The sequence below is a fragment of the Pseudopipra pipra genome, chromosome Z, assembly GCF_036250125.1.
Source record: "Pseudopipra pipra isolate bDixPip1 chromosome Z, bDixPip1.hap1, whole genome shotgun sequence".
Classification (NCBI taxonomy): Eukaryota; Metazoa; Chordata; class Aves; order Passeriformes; family Pipridae; genus Pseudopipra; species Pseudopipra pipra.
The window spans coordinates 63,467,602-63,487,817 of NC_087581.1; the positions used below are offsets into that span (position 1 = coordinate 63,467,602).

Consider the following 20,216-nt stretch of genomic DNA (forward strand, 5'->3'; position numbering starts at 1 on the left):
TAATGTGGCATTTTGACAGCATCCACTTAGAACAGCAGCATCCTACATGACCTACACAGACTGTTTGATTCCCTATGTGCTACCTTCTACCACTTAGAAGAAACTTGAAGTTGATCAGTGATCAAAACTTCCATTTACTACAATTAATAATTAAAATAATTTTAAACAGCAAAGAACATATTTTATAAGATAGCTTAAAAAGAAGTTACAGCACCAACTCTCTTAGGCAAAATATATTTGAGACCAAATACAGTAATGAAAAGAGTGTTACAAATGGAACTAATTATTTACTGAGGTAATGCTTGTGATTTGTCTCTCAAAACTTGCATCTTGAAGTCTAATTATTATTCTCTATGAAATCACCAAAACAGCAAAATCTCTAAACAGAAATAAATACTTTTGGCTTTCTGTGGAGTCATGCCTTTTTATTTACCTAATGCAAACATAACAAACCTCTTCCTCCTCAAAAAAGTACTGTGCTTCATCTATGAGGACAGCCAAAATTCATTAGAAACTATTGGTGTTGCAGTCTAGAATATGATCAAGATCTTTTTCATGCTGACCAATACCCAGTGTATAACATTTTTTCCTGTCAAAATGGTTGACCAAAACCCAGTAATATTATTTTAAGGTTTCTACATAATTCATTACTTCATTTTACATACAAATTGCCTCTTCTTCCAAATGAAATAATAAATTTATTTTTGGGGGGAAAATTACAGACATATTTAAAAGTGTAATAAGCAGCTGTATAATAAATATTTTAAATATACTAGATTCTTTTAACTGTTCAGTGATATTACTCAATGCAAGAACCATGTAATTTAGCTGATCTTTTGTACTGTTGCTAAGCAGCAATAGTACAATATCCTAAAAATGAAATAGCATTTGTGTAATCAATCACATTAAGTATCTCATATGTTTTTATTTTATATTATTTTTGTAAACAGCTTAATTTAATTTTCTTGGAATCCTTCTCATCTTTTAATTTCAAATTTAATTAGGCTGTAATTACAAATCTTCTGTCATATGCATAGTAAACCTGTTTCCTCTCTGTCATCCTACATATTAAAGTTAGCATATGCAACTTCTTGATATAGACCTTGAAATAATAACCTTTAACAGTTCAACACACTACAAAACAAACTTTTAGAAGTGACCTGGGAAACCAATAGGAAACTGAATGTCAGTTCAGAACTAAATGTCATATACCTCTAGAGAGTAGGCAGCAGAAGGCAACTACATTCTAGTTTATCATCACTGCTAGCAGTATGCTAGTTGCCAAATAACTGCAAATGTGTTGTTCTGTAGCATCACTGAAGGGACTTCATACATGTGGCTGTATCACTTCTTCTGGTGACAAACGAAATGTCCTTGCAGGCAAGCTTTTTTGTTTCCAGAGCAGGCAAAGTGAGGTATTCAGTGCCTTAAGGATTTAAGTATAGCAGCAGCAAAACATATTTTTGAACTCTGACACAGCTCCACAAGCCTGCCTTTACAAATAGGAATACATTATTTTCTTTTCTAATTACTTTTTTGTCTCTCTGGACTCAAATAAAATGCAAGTTCAGCAAACAGCTAAATGAAATTAACCGAAGACAACACACACAGATTCTCATACAGTAGTGTTACCTTTTGAATTGTATATATTTTTTTTCTTACTTTCACTCTCCATTTGCTAAAAAAAAATAGAAAAATGTTGGTGCTGTGGATAACTTTACAGTCAGTTATACTTTACTCAGGTCACTGCCATCACTTAGGGAATGCACACTGAAATTTTCTCAGGTGAATTAAATAAAGGATTTCGTTTATAATCAAATTTTCACTATACTAACATTTTATAATACTGTTGATTCTAGAGGAAATCAATCATACTTTAAGAAATGTACAAGAAGGTTTCTACTGAAGACAGTGTACTTGATTACCAATAGAGAAAAAGAAAAGGGTTTAAAAAGAAACAGGAAAAAAGGGAAAATAGAGAATAAAGGGAAAGAAGCAAAGGGATAAAAAGGAGGAAGAAAAATAAAATTGTAAACCTTGAAAGAGAATTCAAGACATAATATTTGAATAGTACAAGGTTTGCAGTAATATTACAAAACAGCACGTAGAAATTATCTATGCTACTGTTGCAAAGTATGTAATTTGCTTTTTAAGTATCAATCAAGGAAATACCAGGAGTAAAAATATACAATATATCATTTTACTTAACAGAGACTACATTTGTAAACTTCATACCTTTAAAAAAAAAATTGATGTGTGCATGTGTGAACCACCACACAAATATTTTAATATACATTTGATTAGCAGGCAGACACAAAGCCAGCACTAATTCTAAAAAAATTAAAATTATTTTAATTGTTGTAAGGTATTACAGCATGAAAATTAATCCTAAAATTCAATTTACTTGTAAAGAAATACCCTTGAAATGGATAAAAATAGAATTTTTATTTTAAAACCTCATAAATAAATTAAATGTCTTTTCTAAAAAGCCATTTATACCAAAATTAGATGGATTTTCCTACTTAAAGGGTACATGAAATGACTACATCAGTTGAATGTTAAAAGCTCAAGGTCTTCTCAATTGTTTGATTGCTAAATATTATGCCAAATATTCCAAAAAAAAGCTTTATAGTCAGGAAAAAAACCTGTTTTCTTTATTTCAGCTATAACACAGAAGACAAACAGTGGACAAGAGTGAAAAACTGCATGACAGGCTCTGTCTCTTTCAGGCACTTTCATAACTCTGAAAATAACATGTTCAACTATTTATTTGAAAGGTAAAAATCCTTCCCTTTAGGAATTCAAATTTCAAGAAATTACGTATTCTTTTAAATGAATTATCACTCGACTGGAATACCAACATTATGACGAGATGGGTCCCAAGGAGAAACGAGCAGTCCACTCTATGACTCCAAGTTGATACAACAACCTTTCTGGAAGGCACCAGGTTCCTGGCATACGTTGTGTGACTCCTTGAGGAAATGACCCAGTAAAAGGACACTTCATCTCAGGGAAGCACCAACCTCTGCTTAGGCATGGCATGGAAGCAGCACACTAAAGGCAACAAAACCAATGGATCACAGGTCAGGATACACAATACAGTCTGAATGAGGAATGCCATACTCAACCCAAATACACAATAGCACTGAAGAGAACAGATGTCACCTTCTTCAAAACAAATACTGAAAATTAAACCTAAGCAACCTCAGGGCTGCTTTTTTACATCACCAGCTTTCATCAGGGCCTTAATAGCTCTGGCCCTCATCTCAAGCTCCAGAAGCTCCAGCTGTTGTGCTGATGGCTGAACATCTTCTGATGGAGGAACAGCTAAGGTCGACGCTTTGGGCTCCTTTGGGCTGGACTCTGCCAACCCCAGTATCTCATTCACACTTTTCTCAATGTCCTTCTGAAGGTCATCTATCTGACCAGCTCCACTCCTGACAGTGTTTTCTTGCACATCTGGGCCATCTTCTTCATTGCATGGGCCTTCTATGTCACTATCATATGCATCTGCATTTATGCTGAGGACATCACTATCTTCTCCCTTGCCTGTAACACAAACACAGCAATCACATAGTTGCCTAACAGAACTGTTTTTATTTCAACTTACAAAACCATTTCTGCTTAAAGTACTACTCTACAGATTAAGAGAGGGGTAAAAAGATCTATGATTATAAAACCACCAATTCCTATTCTTTTTCTCCTTCAACTTTTAAGGCTGATCTAATGTATACAATTGCTAATGCATTTTATGCCAATTTAAAAGAACATGCTGTATAGCAAAGCAGCAGTACCAGAAAAATTTACTCTATCCTATGAAGTTACATGACCTATTTTCCTAATTAAAACGTCATAAGATATCACAAGAAAGCTTCTGCAGTGCAAAATTGATTATTGTTTATTATTTCTTAAGAAAACTTAATTTTCAAAATGCAATTGCAAAACTTATTCTCAACTATTTTATGTATTTCAAGAGGAGTGGGACACTGTAGTCAGGCACAGCACTAAAAATTAATAGAAAATCCACTTATAGTGCAACTGTTCAGAATCTATCGAAAGTATTCCAGATGTATTTAACTTGATAAAAACATGGAGGAATTTGTGGCTTTGGCTTTTAATGGTGGCTGAAAGTTGAAGTCTGTTTTTAAAAATGTGCTTAGAAGAGGCAGTGCAATAAAACAAAAGTAAAGGTTTAAAAGAACCTCAGTAAATGTTCTCACAATCCAGATACAGAGACACTTCGGCCTCAGAAGTTATTACTCCTTTACCAACCTGTGGAAACTTACAGTAGGATTGGTTCCTTCTTAAAATAAATAATGTATATTCAGATGATGGTAAAGTTACTTATTCTAAAGACTTTATAGTAAATAAATCTTTATAATATGGGAAGTCTTAATATTTATAAAGACTTCTTTTGGTAAAACCATTTTTATCACTTGCACAGGGGAAACAAATAAGGCTTTAGAAAAATATTACCCTTTTTTTAAACATTTTAATATGCCTTTAGGTACCCACATGCATTTGGTTTTAATCCATGAAAAGTGTCCAAAAACCTTAGGAAAGATCTATTTTTCTTGGGGTTTACAACATTCCTGCCATCATGTGGGTGTGAGGAAAAAAAAAAAATCAATACTGGCTACTTGAAAACCTATAAATGCAATTCCTCTGCTTAAAAAACAAAAGAAGGAAGGAAAGAAGGACCAAAATATCTCAAAATGGTTTTATAAATGATACATTTTAAAACATTAGTCCAAGGGTTTTACTGATTCAGGATTAAAGATTTTTTTTACTACAGATACTTCAAAAAAGATATTCAGATACCCCGTCCTGATCACTCCATGTCAGGCTATGATTTGTTACAGCATTTAAGTTCAGATTTAAGAATACTGCACATTTACCCTGAGAATGTACTCCTGATTTAGGATCTTAAATAGTCATTAATCTAGTACCTCATAACACGGGTTTACTGGATTACAAAAACTGGCCATAATACTGGTAAATACAGTGTATTTGGGAAAATACACAGCTAATATATGAGGCATGTCCTACGTTCCAATCAAAGCTTAGAGGAAAGCAAATTCAGCTCATGCAAATGTGTGATAAGACATAAAAAGAAGTTTACAGATAACTTTTGGTCTTTGTTTTTTGGAAGATAAATCACAATCTTGAAGCAACAAAATCTGAAACCCTAAAATATGGTACAAAGGTACAAAAAAAATCCTCCTCACAGCAGTGTATATAAAAAGTACTCATAAGATGAACACATCAGGGTCTTCTTTTGATCCTAAGTAGTCTTGACCTGTCCCTACTGTGACAGTAACTTCAAGATTAATATTTCAGTTTCAGATGCAGTATTTCACATACTACTGAGTTACCTTTGAATATTATCTTTTCAACTTGACTTTGCAAGACACAAAGTATGTGAAAGATCAGAAGCAATGGGAATCAACAGGATAAAGAAACAGAAATTCTGTTGCCTTGCTGCATTTTATCAGTCAGCATTTACCTAACGTGCTCATCGACTAGGGATCAGAAAGATAGGTGCATCAATTGATCATAGTTCAAAAGCCTAAAAGTTAACTTCTGAGGATACTCGTCCTAATTCACTGCCAAAGTTAAACTGACTTTGTACTGAATCTGGCTGGGATGGAGTTAATTTTCTTCACAGCAGACTCCATGTTGCTGTTTTTGGACTTTTTTTCTGAAACAGTGTTGATAACATACCAGTTTGGCTAGTGCAGAACAGGGTTTGCACAGCCTCAGGTCTTTCCCTGTTTCTGATTATGACCCCACAGAGAGTAGAGTGGGGCTGTGCAAGAAGCTGGGAGGGATACACAGACAGGACAGCTGAGACAAATTGACCAAAGGGATATCCTCTTCCATATGACATTGTGCTCTTGACAAAAGAAGGAGGAAAGAAGGAGGAAGGAGAGATGTTCAGTGTTATGGCATTTGTCTTCTCAAGTAACTGTTATGCTGAGGCTCTGCTTTCTAGGAAGTGGCTAAAAATCTGTCAATGGGAGGTTGTGAAAAAATATCTAATTTTGCTTTGTTTCAGTGCACAGCTCTTGTTTCACTTGTTAAACTTTCTTCTTAAGTTTTTCTCATTTTACTTTTCTGATCATCTCCTATACCCTACTGAGGAACAAGTAATTGAGAGATTGGTATGTGCCTACTGCTGGCTGGGCTCAGCCCACCATAGGATTCTTTTTGGAATTAAATGGCCACATTAAGAAGAAACAAAACATTAAGTCCTTCATGATTGTCCCAGACTTCATAAGGATGAGGAAGGTGGGCAGAACAGCTATGTGTTCCATTCAGAATTTGGAACTTCCACTACTGTATAATACAGTGTTCCTACAAGCTTATTAGTCTACAGATGTTTAAGGAGCTAATGGGCTTTATTTCCCTCTTTTGCAGCTGTGTTTTTACTCAGCAGTAAAGATCGTGGCTGGCATTTCTTATTATCTTTTTCATTTTGATAATTTCTACTTTTTCCTTCATCTACATTACAAAATTCACTTTAACACACTTAATTTAATTTTTAAATTTTATTTTATCCGCTTCTGCTTATCCTCTCATTCTATCCTTTTCTTCCCATAGCATCTCAGGCTGCAGCACAGCAGAACGATTGGAGTTATACTTTTTAACTTACATTGATATTCTTAGTAGCTCTTTAAAGCTAACAACTTGAGTGGAGCCACTGTTATTGTCCAAAGCCATCATGACACTTTGGTTGATTAAGTCATAAAAAACACCTATGCAATCACCCGCAACCATCATCAATTCCCTTTGATAACACAAAAGTGGAAGAAATCTGCAGGAAATCTGTCAATTCTAAGATCCCTCCATTTAGTACAGCAAGGATTCCTCACAAAGTCATAGCAACTCACTCCTAAAAGTTTTGATGCTTTTATTATGACTCTTTCCTTCTCCATTTAACTCCTGTCACTAATTACTTCAGAAAAGAACACATTTCACAAAGTAAATACAAGAGACATCTCTTAGAAAAGCATTCTAAAGTGTGAAAAAGAAGTTGCAAGACACAAATAATGTTACATTTGTGCAGAAGAGAAATCAAGTTTAGAAGAATTTGCAACATTCTCTGATTGGAAAAGCTATTTCTGATGTCTTGCATACAGCTAGTCCAAATGAAAATAAACATACTGAAACAGAAACACCTACAGTTCTAGTGCAGTTATTATTCAGTGCTGATTTAATGACTGAAATAAAATAAATACTGCTGCAGGTTAAAAATACTATTTCCTTGTGTAGGAAGTACTCAAATGTGCACCACTAACTTACTTGCCTTTGCATCTTCTATTCTGCCAATCACTGAATGTCTCACCCACTATAATTTTGCATTTAAAAAGAGAAAGTAGAGAAGACAAAACGTTCATCCTCAGTGGTTCAAAGACTTGACTGTGTACTTCTATTGGCACTGATTTCAAGTAAAATACGCCAGTTAAGAGGAGTGGTGGGTGTCAAGCACAATTTTGTCGGACCTTGGCTCTACACAATCAAACAAGGAAAGGTATCATATATCAAGACTGAAAAAAGTGACTAAATTACAAGCAGTCCTTTGGCAAACAATTATTATAATGGGTTTCTATGAATGCAAAAACAAAGTACTGTAGACTCATACGATCATTTCAATGTAAAGTAAAACTGACACTCGAATTCAGCAAATAGTAATAGCAGTATTAGCAATAACCTACACATCAATAAACTTTAATGACTGAAGCTCCTCTTCAGCTGAAAAATGAGATATGAAGAGCTATCCAGAAGCTAGTAAACTAGCAAATTTTGAAAAGCTGCAATTTGTTTCTACCCATAAAAAACTCTCCGCTCCTACAGACTTAAGAAGCCAAAGTTCCTACAATGTCTTCTTCAATGTTCCCATCAACTTTTCTGTAATTGGGCTCAGGGCAGAAGTTGTAACCCTACATCAGTTTATTTCTAAGAGAATACTTCTCTGTGATTGCAGCTACTATTCACAAGAGAGCTGTGCATAACCTGGAATCAGTCACTGAGCAACACTGAGAAAATGAAATTTCAGCTTTCTCTACTGCATACCTTGCTTTGATTCCTGACCTTCCAGTTTGCTGTCTTCTCTCAGAGAAGAAGTTGAGTCTATACTGTTGTCCTGTCTGGAAAAAATTAAGAACACACTGTAAACAGCATAACTTACAATTTAATGTAATTTTTTAAAGAAACTAAAGAAATTATGAGGTGGTAAGCCAATAAGCCCACTGCAGGGAATCAAGGAAGAAGGAACATACAGAGTGCTAATCTGAGCAATTGAAAACACACCTTTTTTTGCTTTGCCTAGTTATACGCAAGGATAAAGCAATTATTTCCACTACATCCTAGCCTTTCAGCGTAACTATCCTCAGTGGTTACAGCTGAGGAACCACAGCTTCTCATATTAGGAGCTTTTCCCTAAAACTCAACATAAATTGTCACAGAGTCAAACGATTTGAAAAAAACAACAGTTTCTGCTGCATTCAAATACTATTTACTGTTTTACTTCGAAAGTAAAAAGCTACTTTCATGAAGTTATAATTAGCCCACCACTACCTAGCTCTCCAACACAACAATCTCATGGTTTCACAAAAGGATACTTTTAAATATTAAACGGCAACTGAGCTGTTACATTGTATCCAGTACCTGCATTTCTCTAGTCCGTCTATTTAAAGATTTCTACCCTTGACTTGTAGTGTTTCACTCGCATTATACAAGGGATAAGGAAGAGACACTTCAGCGAAAAGTTCATGTACCTCACACACTTCACACCTACTAGTTATAAAAACTGCGAAAATACAGCGAAACATGCAGGAAGGACACAGGTGGAAGGACCCAGCAGCACAGGATGGGTTTACGTTTATGCCATTTTTAGTGAGCATTTTAAAAGCAGAATTGCCCATTTCCTAAACTGGTACTGCTGGTGTGGCACTGATTTCATATATAGTAATATGGAATCAATGCAACTATCTTGCCTGTGGGAGCTTCATAACACTATAAAAAGGAAGCAGTACTCTGGCATCACAGATGTAAATACGATGACTAATTGTCGCTGGGTATCTGTCGAAGGGTCTCGGCTTGAAGGGGGAAGAAGGACAGACGACACACACGAGGATGGTGAGACAAAGAGATGTCTGCCTGCTCAGCGCAGCAGGCAGCCTTTTATTAGGTTCTCCCACTTCTACTTTCCCCCACACACAACACAAACATATTTCCACAAAAACACTGAGGAATGCGCACCTGCACTTCAGCCACACAGCTCAAGGCTGTGTCCATGGGAATTATCTAACCAGCTCCACTGCTCCCATGGAAAACGGCCCAACACCCCGCAACACTCCAAACTCCTCAAACTTCAGTTGTGGGGCTGTGACTTCACCCCACAACTAATAACTTGTTTTTCAGTAGTGGCCTTAAGGGTCTTCCTAAAATCGAGTATTGATCTACTTTCCCCATGCTCTCCAAGTTGGTTTTTTTTCCTAGGTGTTCAACATTTATGTCACGGAGGAGAACACCGTAATACTCCTGGACATCCTGGTCTGAGAGGCAGTTATTTTCACTTCTGTTTCCTTTTCTGAAGTAGCAAAGGCTACAAATCAACAAATTCTTCTTTTTCTCCCACCTTTTTTAGCCACTGGAAAATAAATGTGTAAAATAGTATGCAATAATTGATTATGGAAAATGTGAGCTATTTTCATAATGCACACAGCACCCCAAAAAATAGATTTTTTAATGTTATGCACCTTAATAGAAGACAGACAAATGTACTGCCCAATGCCATTACAATAAACTGAGAATAGACTATTTACTGTGACAAATTTTTCTCAGAACTCAGTGGTATCCTTTCAGCTTGTTTTCCTACTTGGTCAACTCAACTGGAAACTACAAAGAATGAAAAATGTACACTTCTTCCAAGATTTTCAATGTCATGCATCAGTATGCAGATTCTTGTAATTCACACTCAAACCTCAGGCTAGTCTAGCCAACAAGTAGGACGAGAGGTCTGGGAGTAAGGTATCAAATAGACTGGAAAATCAGAAGGTGAATTCCTAAAATACACCAGGTCCTGCAAGTAGGCAAATTCAGGGACCGTAATGGAGCACTAGACACTCCAGAGATCAACAGTGTGTCAGCTACTGGGGACAATCACAGGCCTGCACCTGCCATTGGACAGGCCTACATGCACGAGGAGGTCTGATCAGCAGCTGGAGTGGGGATACAAACCTTGTGGGCTTGTGTGCCAGCAGCTGGGGAGAGCTGTGGATCTAGTCCAGCTACCTGGAAGGAACAATTTGATTTTTTCTTTTTTCTTTTTTTCCTTTTTTTTTTTTTTTTTTTTTGGTAAACAATTCCTAGCAATTTGTTATACTTAGTCACCTATCTCTTGACCAAAATAAGGTTGTGATATACCCCTTAGCAGAAGCTGCTTGGGCTGCCCCTGCTCCTACCCCATCCTCCTTCAGGCACATGGTTCATCATTTTGAACTGAGTAGTCAGCTCTGCACCGGAGAGCAATATGTCACCAGAAAAAGCCCAAGCTTGCACCAGTAGCATCAGGCAATAAATTTCACATCTCTGGTACCATCTTAAGATCTGATGAGGAATTATAATCACCGCTTTGACAGAAAGAGGTGATTGAACCTCTACAGTTCAAACAACAGCTGTGAAATTATCTACACCCATTTTAACAGCCATGTAAAAAGAAATTATCAACTGAAAAAATTCACACATTGAAATTTGTTGTAAAGTTTCCTCCTGTTTCCTTCATTCTATCAATGATTATACCAAAACCACATTCCATAAAAGACTACCTCCTTATCAGCAAAAGAATTTTTAGAACCCACAAGTACTTTAACAGCACATTTTACTCTCTCAGAATTGACAGGATTGGACTGTACTGCTGGTGAATCTCCACCTCCAAAATGCTGCCTTTCACAGCCAAGCATTTTGCACCATCTACTGGCCCACCAGATGCATTTCAGTCCAGTTCAGTTTTGCTTTCAATTTGTTAACCTTGTTTAATTTGTTTGCTAGTGAAAAATATTTTTTCCCTAATTATCTATACTGTGGTTTAGATTTAAAAAGAGGTAGCACAATATCTTGTCTTCAAACAATGGGAGCAGAAGATATGCTAATCTAAAATTAAGGGACAGTGCACAAATTTAATACCCTCTTCCTTTCATGCTATGCTAGTGACAACAGTAATTCGGAGTTCCCTCTTTTTGTCAGCCTTTAAGGATACTTCTCCCTCAGGGATGACAGTTAAGTTCAAAGTCCCTCTTCCAAACAATAAACTCAGCTTTTTTAATTTATTTTTTTAACAGAACAACAATTTCACAGTATGATCTTTTCAGCAGAAAGAAGCTAACTACAGTTACAGTTTGTTGACGACAAATGCTGTAAATTAAATTTACCTTGTTTTAAGTAGAGCATACATTTCATATGGGCATGCTCCACACTAGTGCAAAGCTTACCTGGGTTCACACATGTAGATTCTGTATACAGTTTGTTACAGGAATTTGTATAGTTGTCAAAGACATTTGGGTTTGAGGGTGAATTCGTATCACAACTCCAGTAGATTATGCAAAGTGAGGTAAGACAGCAGCACAGGTTAGGAAAAGGGCTACTGGCCATAGGCGTGGATGGCTAAGGATTAAGACAGTAGCTCTGCAGTACTGGTGTCTGGGGTACCAAGTTTCAGTGGTAACTGGGGTTGGAGACCAGGAGGGAAAGTCTTGTGAGGGAAAAAAATATCTTAATAAAGTGGACTAGAAGAAAGTCTGAAAACATGAGAGACAGTCATGCTGATACTTTCTTTACAGGGCTTTCAATAATCACTAAGAAACATTCACCTAAATCTCCTGTGTGAGGCTTGAGTTCAGTATCTCTGTTATTCTTGACATAAAGATGATGTACTGTCATGAATTAAAATTTGCCTTTGCACTTAGTTCCAAGTCTAAAAAACATTTCTACAATCCCAAGTCCTTGTAAGATTCTTGCCAATTTTAATTCCAAGGATAGTTTTCAATGACAAATGAGAACTAAAATAATTATCAGGAAGCAATTAAAAAAAGTAAGGGGAAAAAAGTTCTTATAAAGCAGTGTTCCTTAAGAAAGGTATCTCAAATGACAGATGCTAATCAAATAGTTTAATGAACTATAAAAATTCCCTCAGTCCTGCTATAGGTGTTGTTTGAGGACATCACAAGAACAGAAAACACCGAACCAAATTAGCCAAATGCTAATGTATCTGTTCATTGACTCATGTAGCCTGTTGTTTCAGTGATTCCAAATGCTGAATATAACCAAATTGTCCCCCTGGGGTAAATACCACATGGCAGTTCCATGCTTGTGAACAGCCCGGTACCCAGGAGCACATGCTAAAACAAGGCAAAACTTTAAACTGTCAACCTTTCCAAAACAAAACAAGCAGAAACTGCACTTATGACTGCAAAGCAGTAAAAAGCCTATAAATTCTTTAAAGAGCAAATATTAAACTTCAAATTTTCATTCAGTGAAAAAAATAAGCCCATTAAAATTTTGAAAGCAAAAGGTCATTTACTTACACACATGTGAACATATGATCACTATAATAATACTAGCATGCTTGTTCTTTCAATTATGTTTTACTATTACAGCATATAACTTACTTTCATTCCTTCTGCTGGAGGACATTTAAATAGCCGATTTAGGTAACAGGAAAGAAATAGCTCAAGAACATACCTCTTGAATGAGGTGGGAAGAATGACTATTTGGTTTCCCAAGGCATTATTTGGTTCCTTTCAATTAAGTATCTGAAATTTAATTGGAAGCTTGCTATACGGTAATTCTCCTGGTTTAATGGTACTTCATTGCAGATAGTAACACAGAAACAGTAACAAAAATCTGAGAACTGCATAGACAAAAATCTATACAGAGCTCACAAGTAATGAAGCAATTTATTGCAACAGCAATTTCCAGTTACTGTCAAAAACAGGCCCTGCCTCTTCAGTTCTTCTGCACAGTTATTGCAGGATTTCTAGTGCTTGACATAGAAGAAGCTAGTGACAAAAGAGCAAATGTTTTACATGTTAATGGAAGCATGTGAAGCTTTTATAGAGCTGAAAAAAAAGCCCCAGGACTTCCTCTTTTGGTGGCAGAATGAGGACATGTGCAAAAACAACAAAAAAAGGAAGACCCTTCTAAGGAAGCCTGTAAATTTTCATACACTTGTAATTTCTTGAGATGTATTGATTTAAACTTTCTGGATTTCTGTTGATATATGCATATTCCTGAGGTTTGTCTGTTTGGGGTTTTTTTAAGGACAAAAATGAAAAAAACAAATTGATGTTTCCATCAGCTAATACATTTTGGATTAGAGTAAGACTTGGTATTCACTTTTTCCCTTTCCACATTTACACTTCCATGAAAACAACTAATACAAGTCAGACTTAAAACAAAAAAGCCCTAATGCTTTACTTTTGCAAAATTAATAGAATGCAGGAAAAAGAAGTCAATCACATGAAAACCACAAGTAATGAAGACAATCTAGGGAGAACCAACAATGAGAATATAAACAGAGAAACTGCCTTTTTTGTCATGAAAAGTCTTTTCTCTTCCAAGAGAAGACAAATTCACCCACTTAGACTTTAATTATAAATATACTAACCATTACAAACAACTGAAATTGTTAGCAATGCAGCATTCACTATTTTCTCATGATTGCATGTTTAGCTTCTCTGCCAGCTGACTTGTTGCTGAAACACTGTTTCTGAAGTTTTGCAAACTTGCATTTATAATTATTTACACACGGGTTGCAAAGAAGCTACCCTAACGCCCAAAGATTAGCCCTAATTAGTAAAAAGGGCTTGTTACCATTTACAGTTGTAAAAGGATAATACTAGTCTACTTACTGAGTGCTGGACTTTAACATAAAACCTTAACTTTCTTTGTTTCCTCCTATCCCTTTATTTTTCTACCATCCAAAAAGCTTTCCCGTTTTGTTTTTTTTTTAATGCTGGCACACAGCTGAACCTATGAGCCACGGTTCTCAGACAGTACCCATGTGTATAGCACACTGCTTTTTAAAGGTAGAAGAAAAGCCACAATTCCTAAACCAACATAGCTTGCCTGCCCAGTTTGAAGGGGTCTGAAATCTTAAACTCTCAGGATAGAGACAGAGATACAAGGGCAGGGGGCACCTCAAGCATTGTTTCCAAAAGGAAGCAATCTGCTCCATAACTATGATCAACATGTCTCATTCTTTTACTTTTTTAAAACACAATTTTTTCTTGATTTTGCTGTCAGTTACTGAAACCTTCCTACTTGACACGGGCAAATAGGTTAAGTGTCTTCAGATATCCACTAGTTAAAAATGGTAAATCCTTCCTGCTTTTCTTATTTTATTGTTTTATCCATTAATTCCCTCTTTTTAGATTTTTACCATCTCAAATAATTTTCATATAAGCAAGAATTTACCCAATCTACTGTAACTAAGGGTCATAAATACACGTCTCAACATTAGCAAACATCTTTTAGACACAGACCCACGTCACTGAAACCCAGCAGCACTAATCCTGCCATAACTCTTGAAGATAAAGAACATTTAATATATTTTGCAATAGTAAAGAGCTTGTGAATTAGGCCTTAAAAAACCCCCAACAAATCCAACATATAATTTCTCCAGGAATCAAAACCCTGAGGCATTTTTCATGGCTTATTTAGCCAAAAAGTTTGTCTTCTCATTCTATTTAGAACTTTGCTGGCAAAACATCAATCACTTAACAGAGACTCCTTTACATAAAGAGACCATATATTTAGCATATTTTGTAATTTTTGATTTTCTCTATTTGCTTTTTTAAACAGTCAGCAGAGAGAAATGTCCAAATTAAGAAAACTAACTTTCATGTGTCCTAATACAGACCCTATTCACAGATCAAGTAAACAACAAATAGCAAAGAGGGATACAGTGACAAATGGGCTCCAAATGGAACCTTAAAAGAAATAGCGTCAGAGGGTATGAAAACTGTATCATGAGAAAAAAAAACGAAACATAATTTAGTATCACTCTGTTTTCTTGTATGTTTATATGATGAGACGCGATCAAAGAAAATTACTTCATTCAATAACTGCATAGCCTGTTCTGAATCAGATAGAATCAGAAGTTAGGTCTCCATTAAATAAAAATACTGACCAGAGTGTGAAATTTGGATTACTACAAATAGTAATTTGGATTACTGTTACTACTACTGTTCCCATTCAGTAGGTTTAGATAAACCAACAAAACCAGCAGCTAAGAGGTACTTGAATCTGCCCAATATTGGTGTATTGTCTTGTACTCAAAGATTCATTAAGTGTGCATTGAATCTGTGGACCAGCTGAAACAAGGTCAGTGCTGAAAACCTAAAAGCTTATTCATCTTCTAAAAGCAAATTAGCCTCCTAAGATTTGATGTGTTGTGAGTGATAACTAGTAACTTTCTTTTCCCCTTCACTACTTCCAGAGAAACTATCAAACAGGTGAATGCTTTCTGACAAAGAAATGGTCTTTAAAAAACAGACAAGCATTTTAAGAAAACGTTAAAAAGTGTTGGCCTCTACAAAACTGACAGATGTCAAGAATGAGAAACCGGAAGCCTCTGCTGTTGAGAAGCCTCTGTTCTTGAAATGCTACATTCTATATCATCCCTAACAGAGGACACTGAGTGTCAGTACTGCTTCAACTGGGGCAGGATGAAGGACCAGAAAGACAACAGAAGGGATAAATCTCAGCTGAAATGAAAACACACAAAATTCACTGACCTTAGTGGGAAGGGGTTACTTAACCTGCTTTAGCTCACACAAAGAGAGTTAACCTAAATCAACAGCCCTCTGTTGCAGGCTTCAAGTGTGAATGTTTAAGTACCACAATTCAGCTGATGGGTAGTATGCCACTATGAACCCAGTTATGTGCTCAAGACACATTTAATGTTATAAAGTGACAAATTCCTTTTTGTAAGTTTAGTGCTTGCCAATGGTCACAGATAACTGTCATTCAACTGAAGTAATTACTTCATTAAGGATATAGCACTAGGGTTTTTCAATGATATATTTGATCATTTCTTATGAAAAATCTCTGTATTGTTCAGTCTTCTTAAAGTAAGTTTAAGTGTTTTTTCTTTTACTCACTGACTGACTGAATCATCTCCAGTCTTGTCTCCTCCATTTGTCTCCTCGTCAGTATCAGAATCAGCTCCCATCCTGCCTAGATATACACAGTTTCAAACACGAAAATTTAGGAAGGTGATATAATTAATACTACATAATTAGGCTTACTCTTAATTATTAACTCTATTACAATTAGCAGAAGAGGATTTTTTTCCCAGTTAAAGCATAAGTTCTAAAATTAGACTTCGTCAAAACCAAAAGCCTTATTTGTGAGCTTTCTGCCAGCCACATGGTTGACATTTTTCATTTATACTGTATTACAAAAAAACCTATTAGGTGTTCCTAGCACAATACTATAGGTGCTAAGCACAGGAGACAGAATTAACAGCATGATACTCCACAACATTCAAGACTTGAAGAGTTCCACTTCACTGAGAAGACAACAATATGTTTACAAATAAATTCTATAGCCTTTAAATGTCAAGTGGAAATTCAATAAAATAACAAAAAGCTGGAATGCCATATCCTTAATCCAAGTACATGAACTGTGTGTCTTGATGGAAGAGGGATTATGTACACACTAATATGTACTTAGCAGTGTGTGTAAAGATATATAAGTATATAAAGCAGCCAGAAAGAGTGTAAATCATATTGAGGCAGACTATTCTCTGGTGTACAGTGGAGTCTAAAAGTTTAATTCATACCTTCAAGTATCTTCAACAGGTTTTTTTCAGATAACAGCTCCAACTGCTCCATGCAAAGTCTTTTGATTTCATCCATGGAACAGTTCTAAGAAAACAGGTAAGACAGACAACAGACTACTAAAAAATTCTGAGAAAAGAGTAATTATAAACATAAGTAGTACTCCAACTGTAATGAATGAAGAGTTAACTTGGATTGGAAGCCCCTCTCATGTTATCTGCATTGATGCAACTGCTGTAGAAAACTAGATGTTCCAGTTTTGACAACTACCAGAAATAGCATATGTGTAGTTTTTCTCTGAAAAATTAAGCAATACACAGTATCAGTTACTTGATGTGTGGCTGGGAGTTTCCACCGCAGCTGCAACACTGAGCATTATAAATACCAGACCATATGTGTGAAGCATGGGACAGCAAACAACTGCAGACCTGCTTACTCCTAATTCTCCATCAGTCGGGAGGAAGTGGATGACATAATCAAGTGTGCAAAGACCAGAGCCAACTGTTGAATACAAGTTCACAAACTGAAGAAAATACTGCTACTGACAACACACAGTTGCGTATCACAACACTGAAAATAAAAGAAATACGTAAACTGTGATTCATCTCTCACGCTCAATACATCTGTCATACCTCTTGGTGACATAATGTGGTAATTTTGCACTTTCAAATGAGCTATGGCACCACATACAAGTACCAAAATTAAGAAGTGCTGAACATATTGTAACACTCACAGTCCTACAGTAGGCTGGGTTCTATACCATCAGGCAATTTCCTTACAAACTCAGTAATGTCTTTGCTTTCGGCTGCTCGACCTCTTTTCTTCTCCCAGAGATGAGAAATGGATGAGACTGTATGCAATTCCATATGTGTTTAAAATGAAGAATTCCTGCCTCACTTTTATTAATAATACAACTCATTCAAATTTGTTAAAAACTAGAGACAAAAATTTTAAACCTACTAACATCACACAAATGGCACTTCACCTTGGTCTGTACAGACTGCTAGCTTAACTTATTTTTTTCTATGTCCTGCTGTTCACAAGACTCAAAAGGCATATGTTCAAAGCCAGTAAAACTCTAGCTTTAGTCCACAGAAGTTACAGCTTCAGAAGCTGTTTATCAACACGGGGTTTTATTTTCTTATCTCAGACACTACTTTAATATCATAAAAAGCAAATCAGCTGACACAAACAGAAATCAACAATTTATTAACAAATCATCATATTAATTACTGAACAACATTACTGAATTTACTCTTTGCAGTTATGAAATTCCTTTTGCACTTAACTAAACAGTACAGAGAGATAGTATAAAAATAAGCCTACAGTTCAGCAACAGCTGAGCAGTATAAAAAGGAGTAATCAAGAATAACTACAGCAAATCTTTAAACAGTCTCACTTCCAGACTAGGAAAACTTCTTTACTTAAGAAAAGTACTTGACTTGACAGAGACTTCTTTACTTAAGAAATATACAGGCAGCTTTTAAATTCTAAATGCACTAGACTTAAGAGATAAACATGCTTTGTTACACAAGGATTCAAGATCATAACAAGTATATCAATGTCAAGTTTATTTCGGTACCTTTAAAGTATCAGGCAGCATCCTCTGTAGTTTCTTCTCCCCTATGACACAGAAACATTGTTGAAGCATTTCCTTCTTGTCCGCAATGTAGAAACTGACAGGTTTCAGTGACACTGTGAGATCTAATCCTCCTTCTTCTACATCACTGGGTTGTTCAGTTTCTTCCACTTTTTCTCCAGATGGTACATTGCATTTTGCTTCCTAAAATCAAGGAGGACAAGTATTGTTTTCACATTTTCTAGTGAATTAGAGAAGAAACTTACAGCTTCACCTGTGCTTGCAACAGTTTTCCCTTCATAATTGCAAGGTACATCTTAGTGTGGACTTCTCAGGTTCCAAACAGTGTTTCATATTGCAAAGTAACCGCATTACAGAAGCTACATTTTTGATTACTGAAACCACCCTTATGTTAGGGAAATTTTTTAAATCTTCAAGAAGCAAAGACTACCTGTAAACATTAACTGAGAAATATCATCTGTAAATATCTAGCTGCTGCTTACATATGAAGGCACACTTTAAAGCAGAAGAAATCCATCCCTTTGATTTGCTGTGCAATTAAATCACAAGAGTTCATCAATTAAAGCTACCCTGCTAAGACGGGAATTGGCATATAATTCCCTGTGTGACACAGTCTTCAGAGAACAAAGGTGGAGTTAATATTAGAAAATATATCTTCTATACATTATGGATTACTTCCATGACATTATAATAATAATAATAATAACAATAAACAACCAGCTAGAAATATATTTTGACAGCCTCATAATTCACTCAGACGTGCACGTACTCGCAGTTTTGTACTCGCACTCAAACACCACCTTGAGCAGATTCACCGCGCCACAAGCGTGAGAACCACGACCGGGGCCACCTCTGGGCTTGTGACCCATGCGCCTTAACATCCCTTACACCCGGGAAAACACAGACCGGTCTCCTGGGGCGGTCCGGCCCGTGCCTGCCATGGTGCCTGTGCCGCGCATCTCTCCGGCCGCTCTCTTTGCAGCCGCACCGACGAGCCGCGAACGAACCCCCCGGCCCGGTGCTTGTGCCGCCAGCCGCTGTCAGACGGCCCTTCCCGCAGCCATCCCACGGCACAGAAAACATGCAGGCCTCTGCCGGTCGGGTCGGGACGCGCCCGGGACAGCGCAGGAGGGACGGCACCGCCCAGACCCCCGGAGCGCCCGCGATACCTCCAGGGCACCGTGGATGGACTCGGTGCTCCGCCGCTTCCTGTCGCTGCCGTCCGGCCCCGGGGCTCCCTCCGGGCAGCAGGAGCGTGAGCGGCGCCGCTTCTTCTCCTTGGAAGATTTCCTGCCCGGCATCGCCGCGGTCTCACGGCGCGCCCGGGGCCGCGCCGCCGCGGGGCGGGGCGGGGCGAGGGGGCGCTTCCGGCAGCGGGAGCGCGCAGCGCCCCCTGGCGGCGGGCGGGACAGGCCCCCGCCCGGCCCCGGCCCGGCCCCGGTCAGGGCTGCGCGGAGCCCCCGCCGGGGGAGCTTCGCGGGGCCACTGCACCGCCGGCTTTCGGAGTGGGCTGGGGATGTTTCTGTTTATTCGGCTGCGCGGTGTCTTGGCGTTAGCGGGGTGACGGTACAACTGTTTCCAAACGTGGGCAGTCCACCCGTTCACACGAGCATCTTTGATCTAGGGTCTAGAAAACATGTCTCTCACGTGGAGCGGCTGAGGGAGCTGGGTTTGTTTAGTCTCGAGGAGGCTCGGGTGGGGACACCTACACCTCGTCGCTCTCTACAACCCCCTGAAAGGAGGTTGTAGCCAGGTGGGGAACAGTTTCT

The 20,216-nt window shown here is 37.5% G+C and overlaps 1 protein-coding gene across 1 annotated transcript; it reads right to left on the reverse strand.

Moving 5' to 3' along the window:
• Positions 1 to 1,628: 1,628 nt before the first annotated feature.
• CAAP1 (caspase activity and apoptosis inhibitor 1) lies at positions 1,629 to 19,800 on the reverse strand. Its single transcript, XM_064640966.1, has 6 exons — positions 19,617 to 19,800; positions 18,430 to 18,630; positions 16,850 to 16,934; positions 16,167 to 16,242; positions 8,077 to 8,150; positions 1,629 to 3,549 (listed from the first exon to the last, which is right to left on the reverse strand). Exons 1-6 carry the CDS (start codon positions 19,746 to 19,748, stop codon positions 3,206 to 3,208), a joined length of 912 nt encoding a protein of 303 aa, XP_064497036.1. The 5' UTR covers positions 19,749 to 19,800; the 3' UTR covers positions 1,629 to 3,205.
• Positions 19,801 to 20,216: the final 416 nt, after the last annotated feature.